This window comes from Cricetulus griseus, chromosome 4 (assembly GCF_003668045.3).
Source record: "Cricetulus griseus strain 17A/GY chromosome 4, alternate assembly CriGri-PICRH-1.0, whole genome shotgun sequence".
Classification (NCBI taxonomy): domain Eukaryota; kingdom Metazoa; phylum Chordata; class Mammalia; order Rodentia; family Cricetidae; genus Cricetulus; species Cricetulus griseus.
This window is the reverse complement of record NC_048597.1, coordinates 138,006,296-138,027,109: the sequence shown is the minus strand read 5'-3', so window position 1 is coordinate 138,027,109 and position 20,814 is coordinate 138,006,296. Positions and strand designations below refer to the sequence as shown.

The 20,814-nt window shown below is 40.8% G+C and overlaps 1 protein-coding gene and 1 non-coding gene across 3 annotated transcripts in view; one reads left to right on the top strand and one right to left on the bottom strand.

Moving 5' to 3' along the window:
• Positions 1–9,918: 9,918 nt before the first annotated feature.
• On the top strand, positions 9,919–10,022 carry LOC113835312. Its single transcript, XR_003484752.1, has one exon. It is a non-coding gene; the product is annotated as a U6 spliceosomal RNA (small nuclear RNA).
• A 5,598-nt stretch (positions 10,023–15,620) lies between these two features.
• Positions 15,621–20,814, bottom strand: part of Septin7 (septin 7) — a 66,208-nt gene continuing 61,014 nt past the window's right edge. For both annotated transcript variants that reach the window (XM_027411703.2, XM_027411701.2), the window contains exons 12-14: positions 20,510–20,645; positions 18,012–18,151; positions 15,621–16,687 (exon numbers count right to left, since the gene is read on the bottom strand). In XM_027411703.2, coding sequence (XP_027267504.1) covers positions 16,648–16,687; positions 18,012–18,151; positions 20,510–20,645 — 316 coding nt within the window. In that variant the 3' untranslated portion in view covers positions 15,621–16,647. The remainder of the gene's footprint in view (positions 16,688–18,011; positions 18,152–20,509; positions 20,646–20,814) is intronic.

Here is a 20,814-nt window from a genome sequence, read left to right as displayed (position 1 = left end):
CCATAATATGTACCACTTATTTCGCAGTTATGTGCTGTTTGCAGACATTGCATCCCATTTAATCCTGATAGTTTGCCATGGAAAGACAACAGTGCCTGTTCCTTGTAAGGAAGATAAGAGACCCAAGATTTCATTAAGTTAAGCAACTCTTCCAAAATCAATAAACAACAGGAAGCTAGTTCAAAGCCAGGCTGGTCTGTGTTTCTCACAGAGCACTTCCCACATCAGAGAGGGTGGCCAGGCAGGTGGGAGCATCTGTGTTTAATGGGTGGGGAAGCTGAGTCTGGTTTCTGGGAAGTGGAGGTAGTGGTCTGCGAATCCAGGGCTCCTGGATTACCCGAGATGGAGCTTTTCACAGCTACCGGAGTCTGCATTCAGACCAGCTTAATGGTCTGGATCCTCTGTGCTCTTAAGTATCTTTCTGAACTCAGTGCCAAGGAGAGACCCTGATGAGAAAGTCACTCAGTGAATGGAGCTTCAGTCACCAATGGATGGTATGTCAACATGGTCTTCATGGATTCAGAGAGTTCTTGAGAAAAGCAGCCGCTAGGAGTCAGGTCTAAACAGATCGGAAGGCAAATTTCAAGGAGAAATAAGCAATATTGTTCATCTCCCTCCCACCTACCCATCCCACACTTCTGACCAGTGCCTGGGTTGAGTACTCCAGGGCAGACAGCCCTGGGCTTTATCTCCTCCCTCCACTCTGTACAAACGTGTTGGCTTCAGTGCTTACCCTTGTTAAGTTGCAGCTAATGTCTCGGGAGAGGCATAAAGTGGAATGTTTGTTCAGAAGAGCTTCAAGCTGGGTCATTATTTGCCTGGTTCCCCCTGTTCCCAGGCTGAGGTCTCTGTTGCCATCCAATTCAGTCCCTGAACTCAGCTAGGTCCTATGTCCTGCCCAAGGCATGGCAGAAAGGAAATTCTTTTACCAAAAGCAGAGCTCCTGCTGGAGGAGCTGCATTGAGAAGCTCATTATAGGTCTACTTTTACATGCACATTGAGGGTCTACTTTTACACGCACTCTGTAGGTATACTTTTATATATACTTGATAATTGTTTCCTTTTACCTGTGACATCTTGGAAGATGACCTTTGGGAAGTAATTTTTGATTTGCTTTTATACATGGGGGAGTGACTGAATGAAAGAATTAATTTTTTCCCACAGGTAGTCTAGACAAAGAATAAGCAAAATTGGTTCACACTTTTTGGAGCAATTCATACTTTAAATACATGGGAATCTGGCCATATTTTTATCTGTTGGTTTTATTGTAAAAGGATCACACTGCAAATGAGTTTTAACTAAGGCATCTGTATTCATGTATGAGTATATTCACATATGTGCACACAGGTGATCATGCATATGTATACATATGTATGAAAGCCAGAAGTGGATGTCAATGCCTTCCTCTGACACTCTCCACCATTTTTTGAGAAAGAATCTCTCACTGAAACTTGATGATTCAGTTAGACTGACTGGCTAGCAAGTGCCTAATCGCCGCTGGAATTTCAGGCACACACCACGGCACTGATATTTTGGGGTAGGTTCTGACTGGTCCAATTTAGATCCCCCTGAATGTACTACAAGCACTGTACTGAAAGCCATCCCCCAGCCCATGTAAAAACTCTTGCAACAATTTTACTGACATGCTCTCATATTTACCCATTTAAAGCACGTTAAGTCACCAATTTCAGTGTATTTGAAGTTGTATGCCCACTTTGGAAATTTTCTTTCTCCCTCTTCCCCACAGTTCTGGGAATCAACCCCACAGGCTCGTGCACATATGAAACAAATGCTCTATTACTTAGCTACATCCTCAGTCCAATATTAAGATAGTTTTCATTACCTGTAGCTTCTTCAAGTGCTTCTTTTGTGTAGTTTAACGTTCATTGTGTGGTGCCATGGAGCAGCACCTGTTCCTTTCTATAGCAAACAGCATCCCACTAGGTGGCTGTACTACATCTCAGTTGACAGATGACAGATGGGCCTCTTCTGCTCTTTGGGTGTGGAGAACAAGGCTGACCTGAACTCTTACAAGTGCATTTGTTGTGGGCATGTCTCCAGTACATCCCAAGCAATGTGATTCAAATAACGAGTGGCCAGAGAGATGGCTCAGCAATTAAGAACACTTCCTTCTCTCGCAGAGGACAGGAGTTCACAAGCACCTGTAATCCTCTTCTGGACACCAGCACTCAGAAGCACATACCCACAGAGTTTACCAGCCTGCAATTTCCAACTAACCTCTGCTGAGTTTCTACTTCAGCAGCCAATTATTTTCCCTGTCTCGCATCCATTAACACCTGATAAACTTCCTCTCTGCTTACACACAGTTTGATGTTAGCAACTCGTGAATCATCCTTGGTGAAAATTGATTGGTTATAAATGTGAGAACCAATGTCTGGATTCCCAGTTCTGTTCTGTTAACGTGTCCATAGGCCAGTACTACACCGTCTTGATTTATAGATTTGCAGGTCTTACTTTGTTCTTCTTTTTCATTACTGTTTTAGCTACTTTGGTGTCCTGGTTAACTCCAGTTGTCACTGTGAAATGTCTGAGGATAGGGAACTTCAGTTGAGGAATTGCCTCCCTTGGATTGGTCTTTGTGGCATTTTCTTGATTGCTAATTGATGTAAGAGGGTTCAGCCTGCTGTGGGTGGTACAACCCTAAGCAGGTGGGCTTGGGAGGTATAAGAAAGGTGGCTAAATGTGATCCTGGAAGCAAGCCAACAGGTTGCAGCATTCCTCCATGGTTTCCACTTCAAGCTCCTGCTTCTACCTTGGCATCCCTTAATGACGTATTGCAACCCGTAAGCCAAGTAAATGCGCTCCTTCCTTCCTCACACTGTTTTTGGTCAGTGTTTCAGTGCAGCAACAGAGAAGCAAAGTCGAAAATTTGGGTTCCTTGAGTTTTGTTAGCATGAAGAACAACTTGCAGTTTTGTCAAGAAAGAAGCCAGTTAGGTATGCCCCAAGAATTGTATAAAATCTACAAACAGATCTTGGAAGTGTTTCCACTTTAAGAATATTTAGTCTTCTGATGCATGCATGGACAGGGTGTCCCTTTCCATTTATTTAATTTTTGCAGCATTTTTCAACATTTTTTTAAAGTTTAGAGAGTAAGTATATTTTATTGAATTTTTTCATATTCTATTTTTAATGATGTTAGAAATGGAATTGTTTTCTTTATTAAACACTTTCTCATTATTTCTCACCTGACTTACTTCCCTCAGAAGGAGTCTTTTGGAGAACACAGCACGAAGGGCTTAACATATCTTTGTGGATAAGCATGTGTCACCAGCATTGGTGACCAGAACTACAGTTACGTCCCATTCTTTCAACAAGAGCAATCCAGACAGTCCCGCTGCTTAAGGGTCCACATCCGGGACTGGCCAGAACTGTCCAGATATAGCTTAACCCCCAGCCCTGCTTCCCTAAAACTCACAAGGGCAGACTAGGTTTGAGCTACGGATAGAATTTCCCTTTGGGGAGAGCAGGATTTGATGCTCCAAGGAGAACAACTAATTTACCTTTAATGTCAACCCTGAGAGAAATCAGTGATCAAATCCTGCCAAGCAGAGGTTTCCTGTGTTTAAAAGACCACATGAATCCACCCAGATGCCTGGGCTCATGAAACAAAGGTACAGGTACATCTCCAGACTCAGCAACTCCCTGTGTCTGTGGTACCAGCTTACTGTCCATCATTTCTGCCTGGAGATACCTCTGGGGACCTTTGTAGAGACTTGCCCTAGGAACCTTAGGAACCATCACTATGTGGGCCCTACGGGTTGCCCTCCTCGCTTTCTCCGTCATTGCCTAGACCCAGCAGGTACCCCCTTTCTTTATTTAGGTATTCACATTTGTCCTTGGGCCCTGTATTCTTCTCAAAATAGTTAAGCTATCTCCTGGGGTGGGGGTGGGGGGGAAGCAGGGTGAGCAGGGTGTGAGGTATAATGCTACGTAGCCCAGGCTGGTCTTTGTAATCCTACGTAGCCCAGGCTGACCTTCAGCTCTCCATCCTCCTGTCTCTCAAGTGCTGAGATGTCAGATGTACACCATCACTCATGGCTTTATAAACAGTCCTCAGTATCCCAAGTGGCGCTGCAAACACAGACAATACTGTGTGTGCATGTACACACACATATTTGCATTTAAGAACAGCATACCTGGCTTGGGTCCAGCTTTCTTACTCTCCAGCTACCAGACGTGGGAGCTTTTTGGCACTTCTTATACCTATGAGTTTGTTGTCAAGAAAACCAAAACCACCAAAAGAAAAACATTTGGGCGGTTTTCCTTGGGACTAGCCGGCTGGATCTCAAACCCTCCAAAACTCTTTTTGTGTTGTCTTTGCATTTCACTGGAGGTCCCCTCAAGAGGGGCAGAGCCAAGCAGTTCCCTCTGGTTTATTTCCAACTGCTTCAGGCTGTCAGCCACTAAGAGAAGACACTGAAAATCGTTTGTGGATTCCTCCTTTTTAGCACAAAAATCTCTGGGTAGGGGCGGGGATGGACAGGCCCTGAAGAGGTCCTCAAGGTGGGGGTAGGGATGAATGGAGCCAGAAGATGTCCTCAGGGTGTTAAGACCAGGAGGTTTTGGAAGGGAGCATTTCCTCCTATATAGGGAGGGCTGTAGCACAGGCCACCACCCCAGTCCCAGGGCCTCACCTCTCCACCTGCTAGGGACCTGCCAAGAAGAGTGCTCCAGCACAACTCCACAGCCTCCCATGGGGCCTACACAAGGCGCTCCATACAATTCCCCACAACCTGTACCTCGAGTCCCTCCATACCTTTGCCCTGAAGCAGTCTTTCTCTCAGCAGCCTTGTTTGCCCTCCCAGAGCTCCAGGCTTACTCGCCCCCTCCCTGAGGGACAGACAGGCTCAAGGCTGCTTCCCCTGTCCTGGTCACCAAATCACAGCACATTTATTCTGTTGTTTAGTGTCATGACAGGACAGCAGCCTTAAAAACACAAAGGTGCCTCCACTTTTCAGGCCACAGGTGGGTAGGATGGAGTCAAAACCCCAGAAACAGCCACATCTAGTTTTCTGTTTGGGCAGAAGGATACCTTACATTCCTTTTTAATGAGTCCTAAGTCTGTCTGACCCACTCTCACAGGCATGAACAGGACTACTTGGGATAGCCCTGAAACCAAGTAGCCATGAGCAGATCATCTGCCCTCTTCTGACCTTTACAGACACCGAGTTGCACATGCACAGATACACACACACACACACACACACACACACACACACACACACACAGAGAGAGAGAGAGAGAGAGAGAGAGAGAGAGAGAGACAGAGAGACAGAGACAGAGACAGAGACAGAGACAGAGACAGAGACAGAGAGATCTTGAATAAATAAATTGAACTGACCTTGGGTCCAGCAACAGAGGCAGGACTGGTTTGCCTCTGACATCTGTGTGGATGTTCAGAGTGGACTTTTAACCTCCTGTCTTCTAAAAAGTTGCATTAAATTTGCAAAGCCTTCCAGTAAGATGGAAGGATGACCCTGTGTGCATGTGAGCTTGGCCTCACCTATTATTTCAACATTCCCGGTGTCCTGTTTCCTTCATCCCTGTCCCCATGGACTCCATGCCTTCAAAACCCTATTCCACCAAAGTTGTGGGGTTTGGCCCTAAGGTTGTCCTACCCTGCACTGGCTATCCCTCCTGGGATTGCACAGGGCCAAGTGCTTTCAGAAAGGGTTGACAAGGTGCTAGGAGTATTGCTCAGTGGTAGAATGCTTGCTGAGGGGCATTTAAGAGCTCAAGAGTCTGTCTGTCTCTTCTCTCTGCCTGTCTCTCTCTGTCTCTCTGTCTGTCTCTCTCTCTCTGCCTCTCTGCCTCTCTCTCTCTCTCTCTCTCTCTCTCTCTCTCTCTCTCTCTCTCACACACACACACACACACACACACACACACACACACACACAAATACACTCACACACACCCTGGCCACACACAAGTTGCCAAGTTCCCCTTCCCAGAAACCAATCCTCTCCTCCCTTTCAAGGAAACAATTCTCTTTGGCTATAAAAGTTCCTAGTAAATGGAAATTGAACACCCAGCAGGTGCCATGGCCTGCCTTCATACCTACAAAAGAGAGTCCTGGGTTGTGAAGGTCTCCCCCTGGCCAGGCTTGACTTTAAATGAATGGATTTGTGCTTGTTCTGAATCCAAAGTAATCTGGTGTTCTGTGACTTGTTCACAGGGCTTGGCTGGGTTAATTGGCTGAAGCAGGGTACAGCACACATGCACTGTACCTATCCATCTATGTAAAGAGGTCTCTTTTGGTCTCTGAACCGCACTGCAGCTTCTCTTCTCTGTAGAGAGGCAGCAGCTGAGACAACACAACACACACACACACACACACACACACACACACACACACACACACACACACACACACACGGGCAGCGGGGTAGGGCAGCGTTTGGTAGCAGTTGCTGGTTTTTACTTAAGTGCTTCCGTTTGGCAGATAGAAAAACAGACAAGAGGAGAAAAATTTACCTCTCAGAGAGCTGGAATACAGGATCAGGGCAGGGCTTTCCACGAATCAAGTTCATGGTTCTCAGAAGGGCTTTTACTTCCAGAAGCATTACTTTAGCTGCATGCTCTCACTGCCCAAGCCAGGAACAAAAGTCAGATGGTTCCGGGAGAAGGCTGACGCCAAGGCAGCACTGCCACCTAGTGGCTGTTGGCAGCTTGCTCCAACTCTCCCCAACCATCTTCTTGGGGCAAGACACCCACCTGCACTAGCAGACTTACATGCCCAGCCTATGTCAATAGACATTTGAAACCAAAATTACGACAGTGGGGGCCCAGACTACGCATTTACCATGCCATTCTGCCCATTAGTGCTTGTCTAGCTCTATCTGAGATCACCTCATTGAAGAAGTTTTCATCCTTCAGGCATAGGGTAAGACCATCGGGACTTTTAACCTCGGTGCTCCACTTCCCAGATAGGTGATTTTCTACTGTGGGCATCACTCCCTTGAAAGTCACTAAGGAACTGGTGCCCATCATGCCCTTTGTCCTTGACTACAGCTTTAAATGGAACACACACAGTAACCGATCTGCCACCATTATGTCTCCATGGCTGAGTGTTCTCTCTCCCGATCATTTCCACTGGGCAATCTAGCCCTTTCCTTCGCTCCACAGCAAATGCCTGGTACAAGCGCCTGGCCCTTTCCCAGCTTTGCCTCATGAGAGTATGAAGCTACAGAGAAACTGATAGCTAGAAGGACAAGATGTTTCAGACTACACACACACACACACACACACACACACACACACACACACACACACACACACGATGTGGGGGGAAGGAGGGAGAGAAAGAGAGACTGCAGCATTTCTCTGTGTCTACTTTCTTTCACTTTTGGCATAATTTTGATTCATCTATGTTGTAACTTTCGTGAATAGTTTTTGAGGGGTACCCTACTAGCTCCTTTTTTTTTGTTTTTTGGTTTTTCGAGACAGGGTTTCTCTGTGTAGCTTTGGAGCCTATCCTGGCACTCACTCTGGAGACCAGGCTGGCCTCAAACTCACAGAGATCCGCCTGCCTCTGCCTCCCGAGTGCTGGGATTAAAGGCATGCGACACCAACGCCCAGTCCCATCAGCAGTTTTGACTAGTGCTGTATCAATTGAGCACAGTATCTGCTCCAGCATCTAAGGTTGCCACTCTGGGGCATGCACATAGAGTAGAAGAAATGGTGGCTCATAGAGAATTCTATTTAACCTCTTGAGAATGCTAGATGGTCACTCTTTTCTTTATGCTTTCTTTTCTTTCTTTTTCTTTATGCTTCATGATGCTCTGTTTCCAGGCTGTTTCTTTGGTAATATTTTAACATTTTTTTCTTTCCTCTCTCTCTCTCTCTCTCTCTCTCTCTCTCTCTCTCTCTCTCTCTCTCTCTCTCTCTCTCTCTCTCTCTCTCTGTGTGTGTGTGTGTATTGAGACAGGTTTCTCTGTGTAGCCCTGGCTGTCATGGAACTTACTCTGTAGACCACGCTGGTCTCAGAACTCAGAGATCCACCTGCCTCTGCCTCCTGAGTGCTGGGATTAAAGGCGTGTTCAGTTGTCTTCATGCCGGATTCCAGGACCCTGACCATGTGGGGTGGTCCAATCGGCACAAAATGATGTGAGGGGTTCAGGTGGGGAGGAGATGCAGATTCGAATTCCGGCCCAGCAACTCCAAAGGAAAGAAATTGGTGTCAAGAGGGAAACTGCCGTGTCCCTGACGTTAAGCTATTGACTCATGTGAACTGAAGTTTCCTGGGAAGGCCACACTTACATTGGGCTACAGACTGATTAAAATGGTCTGATTGTAGAGAGTTGAAATGTTACAGATCAAGAGCCAAAATTACCTTAGGCTATCTTTAATATCTTTGCTGGCCACTCATCACCCCTCTCTCTGACCTGACATTCTTTTAACTAGCAAGTAAAACCTTTGGATTGTATTCTTAGCAAACAAAAAGCTAAAATGTCATCAGATACCAGTGAAACTTGTAAAACCTGCCTGTCTAATGTCCTCACCAATGTAGCTAGCGTATGCATTACTTAAAAAAAAATACATTATTTATGTGTGGGGGGGGGGTGAGCACATATCACAGCATACATGTGGAGGTCAGAGGACAAGACTTAGGGAGTCAGTTCTTGCCTCTGTTCTGCTGCTGCACTGTCTACTCTACCCCAGGCTAGCTGGTCCAGGAGCTTCAGAGGATCCTCATCTCTGACTTCTGCCTCACCACAGAAATGCTGGAGTGACATCACATGCCACCACATCCAGCTCTTTAGGGCACTTGGACTCAAACTCAAGTGGAAAAGCTTGCTCGGCTAGAGGACTACTTGCTGAGCCACCTCCCCAGCTCCTGTGCTGATGTATAATTATCATTCTGTTCAATGATGTAAGTTCATGCAGCTACCTCAAAGGTAGAACTTGTCACTGACAGTAACTCAGATCCATTTAAATTGGTCTCACAGTACTCTCTGCAACAAGAGTGCAAGCTGGCGGTACTGGTGCCTAACACAGGGCTTGTTGAGATGCTCCACCAGGGACTTTTGCTGGGACACCACAGCCTCTGCATCACATTTGCAGACCCTTTGAGCTGATGACTACCCCCCATACTGCCATTCTGGTTTTGTGACAGTAACAAGAACCATTCCCAACTTTGGATTTGGCTGCTGTGTACAAGGCTTGGAAATATGTAGCTTTTCAGGCATGTCTTCAACTGGAGGCTGTACCTTCTAGGCTTAACTGTAGGGTTACCCTTCTAAAGCAGTCTGATGGCACCAGTCTTCTTGGTTCCTTGTTTCTTCTCCTTAGTGTCCAGCTTTTCAGTGCTTTTACCTGCGATTCTGTAAAATGGGACCATCTATGGGAATCTATAGGTATAAAGAGGGGCATTGTTAACAAAAATAAAAAGAGGTTAGTAAGAAAATGTTTTTGGATGAGAAAGGACTTTGGATGACAGTTTGTCCTACCAGTAAAGAGTGGTCCAAAGTGGAAGTATAAATGAGGAAGAATCAGACGTAAAGGTGTATGGCAAGAAGGCTTGTAAAGCGTGACACTTAAGAACCAAACACACATGATTAAGTTCATCACAATTACAGTTTGTCAACATTGCCTTAAACCAAAATGCAACACAATAGCATCAAACTGAAACTTGATTCTCTGTTATAAGAAGCCTTTAATGTTTCAAAGGCTAGCCTTTAGAACAAGTATTTTGTTTTAGCCCTTCACCAAAATGAGCTATTTGAATCTGATAGCCAGATTTTATCCGAATGCTTCCACCACCAAAATATAAACATCTTATGCTAATTTGTATGATTTGCCATTGGGGATAAGTCTCCCCTCATCAGAAGCCACGTGTTCCCACAGGTGGTAACCACAGACTCATGTGACAGACAAGTATTTAAAACTTGACCTTGCGCTCACTTTGTCAGCACATGTACTAAAACTGGAATGATACAGAGATTAGCATGGCCCCTGAGCAAGGATGACATGCAAATTCGTGAAGCATTCCATATTTATTTTTGGTTGTGAGCCTAGCCTTTAACGGCTGAGCCATCTCTCCAGCCTGCATTCCATATTTTAAAAAAACCAAACAAACCTTGACTTTGTGTCTACTGGTTTTAATAGTCTAGATTGATTGAAAAAACAAATGCCACTCTAAAACCAGCAGTTGGCAAAAGTGACTGAAGTTTCTGGCTTTCTTCATTCAAAACATTCTTCTAAATTTAAGATGCACACATTTTGAGAGAGCACCTAGCTCCTTGTAACTCCTGAGCATCCTAGGAGAATGGAGAAATGATGGTATAAGCACGTAAGGGGAGTTTGAAAATAACTAAACATTCAGAAGTGATTAGTCTTCCCAGTAAGCTTTGGGGAGATGATGAACTGGATGAATGAATGAAAGCTAAAGCCAGATGATTTCAATTATTGGGAAATGACATAGCAAGCTCCAGTTAGCCTTAGAGAAAAGCACACCTTCAGGTACTTCTTAACCACTTTCCACAATGCAGCTTTGGAGAATGAACTGTGGGCTAGCATTTCCCTCCTGAATGTATAGCATATCCGAGCAAGGACATATCCATGTAGACTCCATAAAAAGGGATGGTCCTCTTCACTCTCAATTGAGATTCCCCAAGAAATGGAACTCAGACCCTCCTTGCAGCATTCCTATTCACTGTCACTGTCACATATTTACATCCTATACTTAGAGCTCTTAAAGACTGTCTTGGTATAGTTGGAATTGGTCTTGATATAATTTTTAGTGTGTGTGTGTGTGTGTGTGCGCGTGCGCGCGCACGTGCAGCAAGGAGCACAGAGAATAACTTAAGGGTCACCTGTTTGCTTCTAACATGCAGGTCCCAGGATCAAACTCTGCCTTCAGAGTCAGTAGTGAGCACCTTCACCCACAACACCATCTCTCTGGCACTATGAATGTCCTTAAATGAAAGAATAAAATGCTGATCTTGATTATTTTAGTGAAGCTACAAGTGAGGATATTATATCCTCATTAATTAATTAATTAATGATTTCTGGCCTTAGAGCTTTTTACCTTTTTTTTTTTTCTAACTTTCTTCAGGCAAGATGAAACACATGTAACATATCTGTACATAATTAAACACACATCCTTGCATCATTAAACAAATGCAGCATAAATAACAGTAGCACAGCTATATTCAGTTAAACATGCTGCGGCATAAACATATGCAACACATCTTTGCCCAGTTAAAATAATATTCTCCAACATTCCCCCTTCTGTCTAAATGAAAAGAATTTTCACTTTAACATAGAAAAGCTATATACAACAAGAACAATTATCAAGTAAGGATTACATTCATAATATCCAGTCTATTTGTATTTGGCAAATTTAGAGGAAATACTCCATTATTTGTCCTATCTTGGTAAGTCCACAGTTTGGTACCTAATTAATGTTCTATCACTATCATAACTAAGGAAATGTATAACTATCTAGTCTTCAACTCCAGATAGATACAACATTATTTGAATAAATAGGAAACACAGTGCAAACCATTTCCAAAACTATAGAAACAGCAGGCATCTGGGTACCTGGACAGTCAAAGCTTCTCTACAGTAGTAAGGTATCTAATCTTTGGCCTACTGGCCTAGAATATCTGGCAAACTTTTCTATGAAGCAGGAATGTTGAAGCACTGTCCTGCCTTACCTTGGCAAAGTTCAGCAGTCTTTTTCCTTTGTGTCCTGCTTGTCCAGTTTGGACAGCATACTGTTAGCAGTGAAGGCAAGATCAGTTTCTTGCTGAAATGGTTAGTTTTGCCACAATGAAAGCAAACTCCATATGGAGGTTCTTTGATACCCATTATCTTCTCTGAAGTAAATTGGTGCTTCTGGGAACAGACGTGTCTCACTGTTATGAGAAGCCTTATTTTCTTAAACATCTTACATGCCATATTCTGTAGATCTTTGAAGTGTTTGAAGACCATCCACCTAAATATATTTGTTTAACTTTGAGAGCATACCTAATATGACTACAAGTTGGATTATAGATGACAAACTAAAAACCTGCATTGCTTAATTACACACATTTTAAAATGAGTTGCATAAACACAATACCCTAAACAAGAGTAGAAACATACATTCAGTATAACAAAAACAACTTTACATTTATATCAATATACCAAAATCCATACCAATCTAAAATATTTAAGGTTAATAGTTTTTTTTATCCTGTATTCTTATATCTCCCTTAACAATGACAAACATCCATAACCTAGCAAATGACCAAAAACTACCCATCCCACCTCCTGGGAATGTGGGCACTGTGCTCTCTAGACTGCTTCCTGTTGTCTGAGGACATTGGCATCTTTAGGGAAGCTAAGAAAATTGAGATAATGGTCAAGTCCTGGGGGTGTTAGCTGTTGTATAGTCTCAGTGTAATTCTTAGCTCTCACCTTTGGTGAAAACTGTTCACACAAGAGTGAACACTGTTGGCATCATAAACTGTGATGTTCCTGCCAGAGATGGCTAGTAAACCATCAGTCATTTCTTATATAGGACATTCTCTGACTCCCATTCTTCACATCTTTCCTCGCCGGGACAGTTACTTGATTTCTATAGAGTACCCTACTGTCAATAGCTCCAAAAACCTCAGTTAAGAGTGCTTACTACTGTTCATAGAGGACCAACTGCAGTTCCCAGTGCTGATATCAAGTGGCTCACAATTCCCAGTGGCTTCTGACTGCAAAGGGGAGTAGGGAGGAGAGGGATGGATGCCTTATTCTGGCCTCTGCCTTATTCTGGCCTCAAAAGGGCACTCAAAATAATGGAGCATACATACACACAGACACACATACATGAAGCAAAACAAAATGTTTAAAAAACAAAAGGTTACCTTCTGTGTACAAAGAAACAGGTATAGATACTTTCAGCAGCACGGACACCGAAAATAAACCATCTCCTCAAACTGAGAAACCTTTTAGTCAGTCAAAACCCAAGGTCTGGATGTCTCAAGTCATAAAGTAAAACCCCTAAGAAGCACAGGTATGAGCTCAATTTTATAGCTGAGGAAATATTGACTAGTCATGTCTAGTTCAGAGCTGAGATTTGAAGCCACAGAGCACCAGTGAGCATCAGTTTGTGCTAATAACTGGTGAACAGCAAGTCTGAGAGATGAAACCAAGTGATATCCTGAAACTGATGCACATGCTGTTAAACAAGAATGTTCACTCATCTCCATGAAATACTTACTACCTATTAGGTGAATAAAAGCCTCCCAACCCCAGTTTTTACATCTGCAAATGATTTTGACATCTATGAAAGATTAAATATGATGTAAAACAAACAAACAAAACAAAAAAACTGGGGCTTACTTTCTGGGACAGTTCATAAGTGAACAGGGAAGGAAGAAATCTTGGGTGAAGTACAGGAACTTCTGCTTATTTATCAAGGCTTTTATTTGAATGCCAATTTGAGTACCAAACAAGTGTTCATTTCAAATCAAACAGGATGACAACATCCTCAACTCTGCTTGCTTTGAGTTAGTACTAAGTCTCTACATACTAATATCAACAAAGCACCTAGATCAATGCATACTGATACTAAACTTACATTTCACTACTTCATGTTCACAGTAATTTGGCAGTACATTTTATAGCGTTATATACGATACATAGAACTGTGGGTGTTTCCTCCAAAACACTTTACCAAGGACAGGGACAGGGAACTAGGCAACTCTCTAAGTCAACAGTGTTCTTGCAGCATTAATAGCAACAGTGTGTTTTTCCTTTCTCCAACCTGATTTCTACTCCTTGATCAGAGTGCACAGGTGAGAAGGTGCACCCAGACAATGAACCTGAGAGGCAGAGCCCGGCCCCTCTTCAGCTTTCAGGACTGCGATCTGAGCTTCAGCGAAGTTTTAAGTCCAATGTACTCTGTTAACAGTGAAACTGGAAAAGAAACTATTAGACCCACCTCCACTAGGTGGCAGCAAAATTCTACTACCGGGTGTTTAGGCACAACGGGATCAGCACTTGCCTGGTCAACCCTACCTGGTAGCACAAAGAAAATCAGAAATCAGACATATGCAAATCACACAGCAAAACACTCATCACTGTGCTTAAAACCCAAGAGGTAATGATCAAAAGACCCAGTAAATCCCCATAGACTCCTTTGTATGATTTGATAAAAGCCTGGGCATGGATAAGACTTTCATTAAGGGTAGTAAAATGAAGGAATTCTTATCAATATTTTCACAACACACAGACTATATGACAACTGCTTGCAGGCAATAGTACTTTGCTAGGCAGGAGACCTAAATATTTTTCATTTCCCATTCTTCAAATTTATTAAGTTCTTAAATAAATCAAACCTTTTTAAAAAGAAGTGTTAGTCTCTCAACACAGCACTAGGAAAGAAAACCAACCAACAGATAACATCTAAACTAAATGTTATTCTACTTTCCCATATATACTGCAAGTTTTTAACAAATTTACTTATTTTAGACACAAAGTTTCACTACTAGCCCAGGCTGGCCGAGAACTCATCATGTAGCCCAGGCTGTCCCCAAACTCACCATGTAGCTAAGGCGGACCTCAAATGTGGAGTAGTTGTAGGGAGACACCCTAGCCCCGCCCAATAGTCATAGGACAGGTTCCAGGTGGACACGGGACTTGCCCATAAGGGCGTGGTGAAGGAAAGCTGGTGTGACGTAAGGGAGCTTCTTAAGGGCTGCACCGGAAGACCCTAGCCTCTTTCTGGCCCCGCTTGCTGGGTTCCTGAACCTCGCTCTGGCCTGCGCTTTGCCCTGGTGTTTTCTTGAATAAAGAGACTTTACCATCCCGGATCACAGTTCATCTTTTGGCGCACGCCCCAACCTTTATTCATCAAGTAGTTATCCCACCACTGCTTCCTCAAGACCAAGAATATGGGTCTGCATCACCATGGCCAGATATCACTATGTATTTTCAAAAAGCTACACATAGCATGACATGTTTTCCAAAAGCAGATGGCATTTTAGTATTAAAGAACACATAAGGTAATTTCAAATTATTGAAGTATGTTTCTTAAGGGGAAAGGACTATTGGGTTTTCCTAAAAGGTGTTTGAATGCCTTGGCAGTAGTTTTAAAGTAGCCAAATGGGGGCGAAGTTTTATATGATTCTTTAATATGGCTAGTATTTCTAGTTGATGTTTTAAAATCCAGAACTAAGTATTTCTGAAAAGCAGTAAGCATCTTTCAAGCCTTCTGACTTAAGTCTTTTAGGCTCCTAATGAAACAAAAAACCACTAGCTAATTAGAATGATCATTTATTTTGGCTTTGGTCAATAATTTAAAAAGCTTAAACACAGTTAAGTATTTTGACTTCAGAAAAAAAAAATTGCAATACACTCTTTTTAAAAGGGGGATAGGGGGAGAAAAAGACCCAGCAGTTTTAGGAAGTATCCAGAGTATACATGATCCAAATATGAGGGAGAAAACCTTTTTAGAAGTAACTAACGAGCATTAGATAACAGCTCAGGGTGCTGGCACTCTGAGCACTGGTACATGCACAAGCTTACCAAGATAGTCATTCAGGAGACCTTCAGAGGGAATTCAAGTTTCTTCCCAACTTGTCAGTCTACTATAGAATATGCAAGACACTGCACTTTGTTACATCACAACATTGTTTATTATGTGAATTTTTTTTACAATACAAACAAAAAAATACAGGTATGCAATATATGGATACAGCTAAATGCAGAATGGTGACTTTTTTTCTCTTCAAGAGGCCATGATTCCCATTTCTAGTAAAATAAAAGACTGAGTATAGGTAGAAACAGGTTGGTCGTTAGCTTCACAATTTGCCTAGAAATGTTCTACAAACGCATTTCTCTTCCTGCTACTTACCAGAAAGTGTAAAAAGGGAGTTAAAAGAAAGTTTCCTTGTTGGTTCCTACCATATGAAAGATGCTATATTCTATTTTAGCAGGGCCAATATATGGAAAATATCTAAATTAAATGTTATTACAAAAATGAAGCAGTAATGAGATTCTGGCTAAAGGGGCACTAAATGAGAATAATATATATATATATATTTAAAGAATCCAAAACAAACAAACAACGAAAAAAAGGTTGTTATAAAAAGCTCTAGGTGCACTGTAAGCATATAGGTTTTTTTCCATGTGTACTTTTAAACAATGGAAGTGTCAAAAATAGGGTCCACTGTGTTAGACTAAATACATTATTGTATAGGCTGCATTGAATGGAACCTCTGTATTATAATTATCATAGAGAAGCATAGTTTGCATCATATTATGGCAATTTATCCTCAATGAAAACCTTCCAGAGTCCTTTTATTTTAGAATATTCTGTAAACAATCAACCCACCAGAACATGATTGTACAACAGTAAAATGTTTTCTTGCATTAAACTGAAGACATCTTTTTAATTTAAAAAAAAAAAAAGAAAATGTAGAAGGTACTTAGAGCTGTTAATTTCTAAGTACACAATATCCTAGACAATTCAAGGCATCTTAATCTCCTTCGAGAACAACAACAAAAAAATAATTTTTGTCATGCTGTTAAATCCATCATTATGGATAAAATTGGTGCAAATTGGTCAAACGGATCCAACAAACACTGATGTCCAAGCTGGCATATTGGCAACTAATACATAACTGGTGGTCAATAGAGTTTAAAAGATCTTGCCTTTCTTCTTGTTCTTTTCCAAGGTTCTAAATGATTAAAAGAAAAAGAAAAAAAAAAATGAAGATGAGCACTATAGAAGTCAAAAGCAAAAAATGGCAGAAACAGCTAACCCAAATACAACTATGTTGGAATTTCAAACAATACATTTTCATTGAAAACAAAACAAAACAATCTAAAATATTTAGAAGTAAACAGTAAACCAATGTTTGCCCATAAAAGTATTTTCTTAGACTATCAAATGCTTGACAAAAATTCTAAAATAAGCAGTAAAATAGAATTAAGGTCTGTTTTATTCATTTTAATTGACCAGAAATTTTTTCCTAAAATTAAATTGTAGAAAATTTAAAAGATAACTCTGGTTATATTCTTAAATATATCTGCTTTGACAAATGTATTTTCTTCTTTGGATAGAAAGCTCATAGGAAGATACTACAATAATGGCTAAGTGTGAAAGTGCCTTGCTAGGAGAGTGTATTACACACTCCTCAAAGGGTATCATACTTCAATTTCAAATGACTCTATTAGCAAAAGAAAACTAATGTATAAACATTATTGAATTTTATACATATTAAGAGGAAATGGTTAGCTGTATTATAAATTAGATATCTCATATTTACCTTAAAGAATTTATTCTAAAGATATAATTGAAGCATCTCCTAAGGACTGGGAAGCAGAGGTCCTGCCTAGTATGTGTAAGGCCTCAGGTTCAATCCCAACACCCCGAGACAATATCTAACACCTGAGTTGAAGAGGTAAGAAATCAATTATGATATGCTAACTGTGGAGACTGTTAATGAAGCTGTTCAATCATAATTATAAAATATAAGCATGGAAATCATCTAGACTGAAGAAAATACTATTACAGTATATCAAATGAACCTATTCATATAAAAACATTTATCCATGAAAACAGCTGTGCTTGGGAACTGTGATGGTTATAATGAAAATGCCCTCAGAGGCTCACATTTTTATTTGAATACTTGGCACCCAGTTGGTGGAACTACTTGGGAAGGATTAGGAAATGTGTGTGGCCTTGTAAAAAGAGGTGTGTCACTGGGAGCAGGCTTTGAGGTTTCCAAAGCCTATGTCATTCCCAGTTAGCTCTATCTCCTGCTTGTGGATCACAATGTAAACTCTCAACTACTGCTCCAGCGCCATGCCTGCCTGCCACCATCCATGCCAACCTTTTTCTTTTAGAAGTTGGTCATTATGTTTTATTTCAGTAACAGAAAAGTAACTAAGACAGAGATATATAATAAACTATGTGTTTTTAAGTTTTAAAAATAAATAGGAAAAAAGTTCTTTAAAATATCAATACGTCTATTTCTTGGGCATCCTGATATTAGTTACCTTGAAGAGTTCTGTTGCTCTAAAATGCGTTGTTGAGCTTCCCAGTTTGCTTTCTCTTCTTCAAACTGGCGACGTTTTTCCTCTAATTCTTTGTGTTGTGCTTCTAAATTCTTTTTCATTTGCTCATGGCGCCGCTGGAGCTAAATCAGAATCACAGATAAAACAACTGATTAAAAAATTTAGGACATCACTTCTCTGCCTTTTGGCTAAGATCAAATGTAGAAATTTAAGACTAATACTCTAGTATGAAGACTGTACACCTGTGTCACAATGGCAGAGGATCCCTCCTATTGTAGAATCTGCCACCCAAGCCAGTGACTCCAGAGAGTTACCTCAGAAAACAGGAACTACTTTTTTAAATAAATGCAACAAATTTATATTTGCATATAATAGATAACCATTATCATTTTTCTTAACTAACAAATACAATGGAGGTTGAACAGGAAAATCATTCCTGCTACTTTACAGACAAAAGTGGACTACATACCAGAGGGCGGACAATATAAAAGACTTAATCCCTAGTCTCCTAATTCTAGGTTCAGATATCTAAACCAGAAACTAGAGGAAATAGTTGACCTGTTAAATCCCAAATCTCCTACTTTCAGGTTCAGATATCTAAACCAGCAGCTAGTTAGTGAAGGACCTGTAAGTCAAAATGGATACTGGTGGTAGATAATGTTCCTTAGTTCCTGTAAAGGAGAGGTTCCCAAATGTTATTCTTCCTCTAAATTTTATCTGGGTGTTGCTAGAAATACAGAATCCTAAAGCTTAATCTAGATGCTGGGGTTTAGAACCTTCAGATGTCCCATGCAGAGATCTGGATTTTCAACAAGCAGGTCCCAATGATTCTAACACTCGTGTAAGGCTAAGAACTAATGCTAAAAGAACTACTGTCTGACTAGTGTTGACTACATAAGTAAAAAGCTTACATCTAATGGATCATCAGAAAAATAACCTCACTGCACCACTAACCAATCTGTTTCTGCAGAAAACAATTACAAAGAAAAAACAAAGCAGATTACATCACAATACATCAGTTGCTCAATGCCTGCTGAGATTATTCAGTTGCCCAGGAATTATATGCACTAAAGATTTATTGGTAAATTAATACATTAGGTTTGAATTTTAATGTAATTTTGCATATAATCTGTTTTATTTTTGTAAACCCACAAAGCTCAACTTCTTATTTATTACTACTGCAAAGATTTCATCTAATTCCTATAAAAGGAATCACATTTATTCCAAGATGTGTCAAATCTGAGGTAAAACGTTCTTCTTAACAGCAATTTACTAAGAAATGGAACACAAGAGAACGTAAATTTTGTACCAAAGACTTGGTAAAAATTAATACAAAGCAATCACATACACACAATTCAGAATAGCAATTTCCTCTGGGAAAGATAGATCCCATATAAAGGAGAGGACACATTGCACTGAAATTAATTCATAGAATTGTATTTTTAAGCTGGTAAGTAGGCTCTCAGCTATTTACTCTTTCAAATAATACTTATAATTAGTTTACGAGTGAATAACTTCCTAAGTAAAATCTTAAGTCACAATCATTTATTTCCAAGAAATCAGATGTATTAAGAAGTAGAAAATGTTTAAGTATTAAAAAAGCAACAGGTCTCAAAGATAAATGCTCAGTTGGTAAAGGTGGCGGTCCACAAGTCCTGATCACCTGAGATTAATACCTAGACTCCACATGGCAGCAGGAGAGAACTGGCTCCCACAAGTTGTCTAACCTCCATACCCATGCCATGTACATTTACCCATGTACATTTACCCATATACAAATAATAACTAAATCTCATAAAAGGATATAAATTATGCTTAAAATACACCTCCTGAAGTTATATAGATCAGCAACCAATAATGAAAACATCTACACATATATTATCTTTATGCTGCCTTCTGCAGCTGTAGTATTACTAATATATTTTATCCTTCCTACCATGTGTAAGTGAGGATGGGCAGAAATACCTATGTTACATGTCCATAGCATTGACTACATGACAAAATACATCAGGAATTTGGTATATGATATACTATGCTGCTAGGTATTAGCAGTTATGTCTCAAGTATTTGCAACAGAATAGATTCAAGAATAAATTATATTAAGCAAGGCTAAAAAGGCTTCTATAATTTATTTGCATATACCAAATATATTCACATATGTAAATATAAAGCTTTGCAAATTTTATCTCAGGGATATTGGTAAGCATACTGGAGTGGGGTTCTATGAAATAAGAAGAACAGACACCCTTAACAGACAGGCATTTGGATAAAGGAAACTTAGCCCAGCTTTCTTCACAAGTCGCTCCCACAGAAGGGAACTATTATTTGCATTTACTGGCAGGTGACATAAAATACTACCTTTATTCCTCTATTATATTAGTACATTAAATTATTTTTGAAAATATATAGATATAATTTACATTTCAATAAACATACTAATTAAAAGAAATGCTGCCAGGCTTGTTAATTAAACTGATTACCTCTGCTTCAGAGTCCTTCAGTTTTTGAACTTTTTCTTTGACCTTCATCTCAAACACCTGTTCCATCTCCATCTCCATCTTCTTCATCTTGGCTACATGTTCCCTTCTTTCTTCTTCCATCTGTGCCAGAGGACTCCTGCCACCAATATTTAAGAAAAACCATTAAGGCCTATAAATAAAAATTACAACACTAAATTCTGAAAGAGCTGATTAAAAACAATGAGATGAACTGTGATATGGAAGTATAAGTAAAATAAACCTGTTCCTCCTGCCCAAGGTGTTTTTGGCCATGGTGTTTTATCACA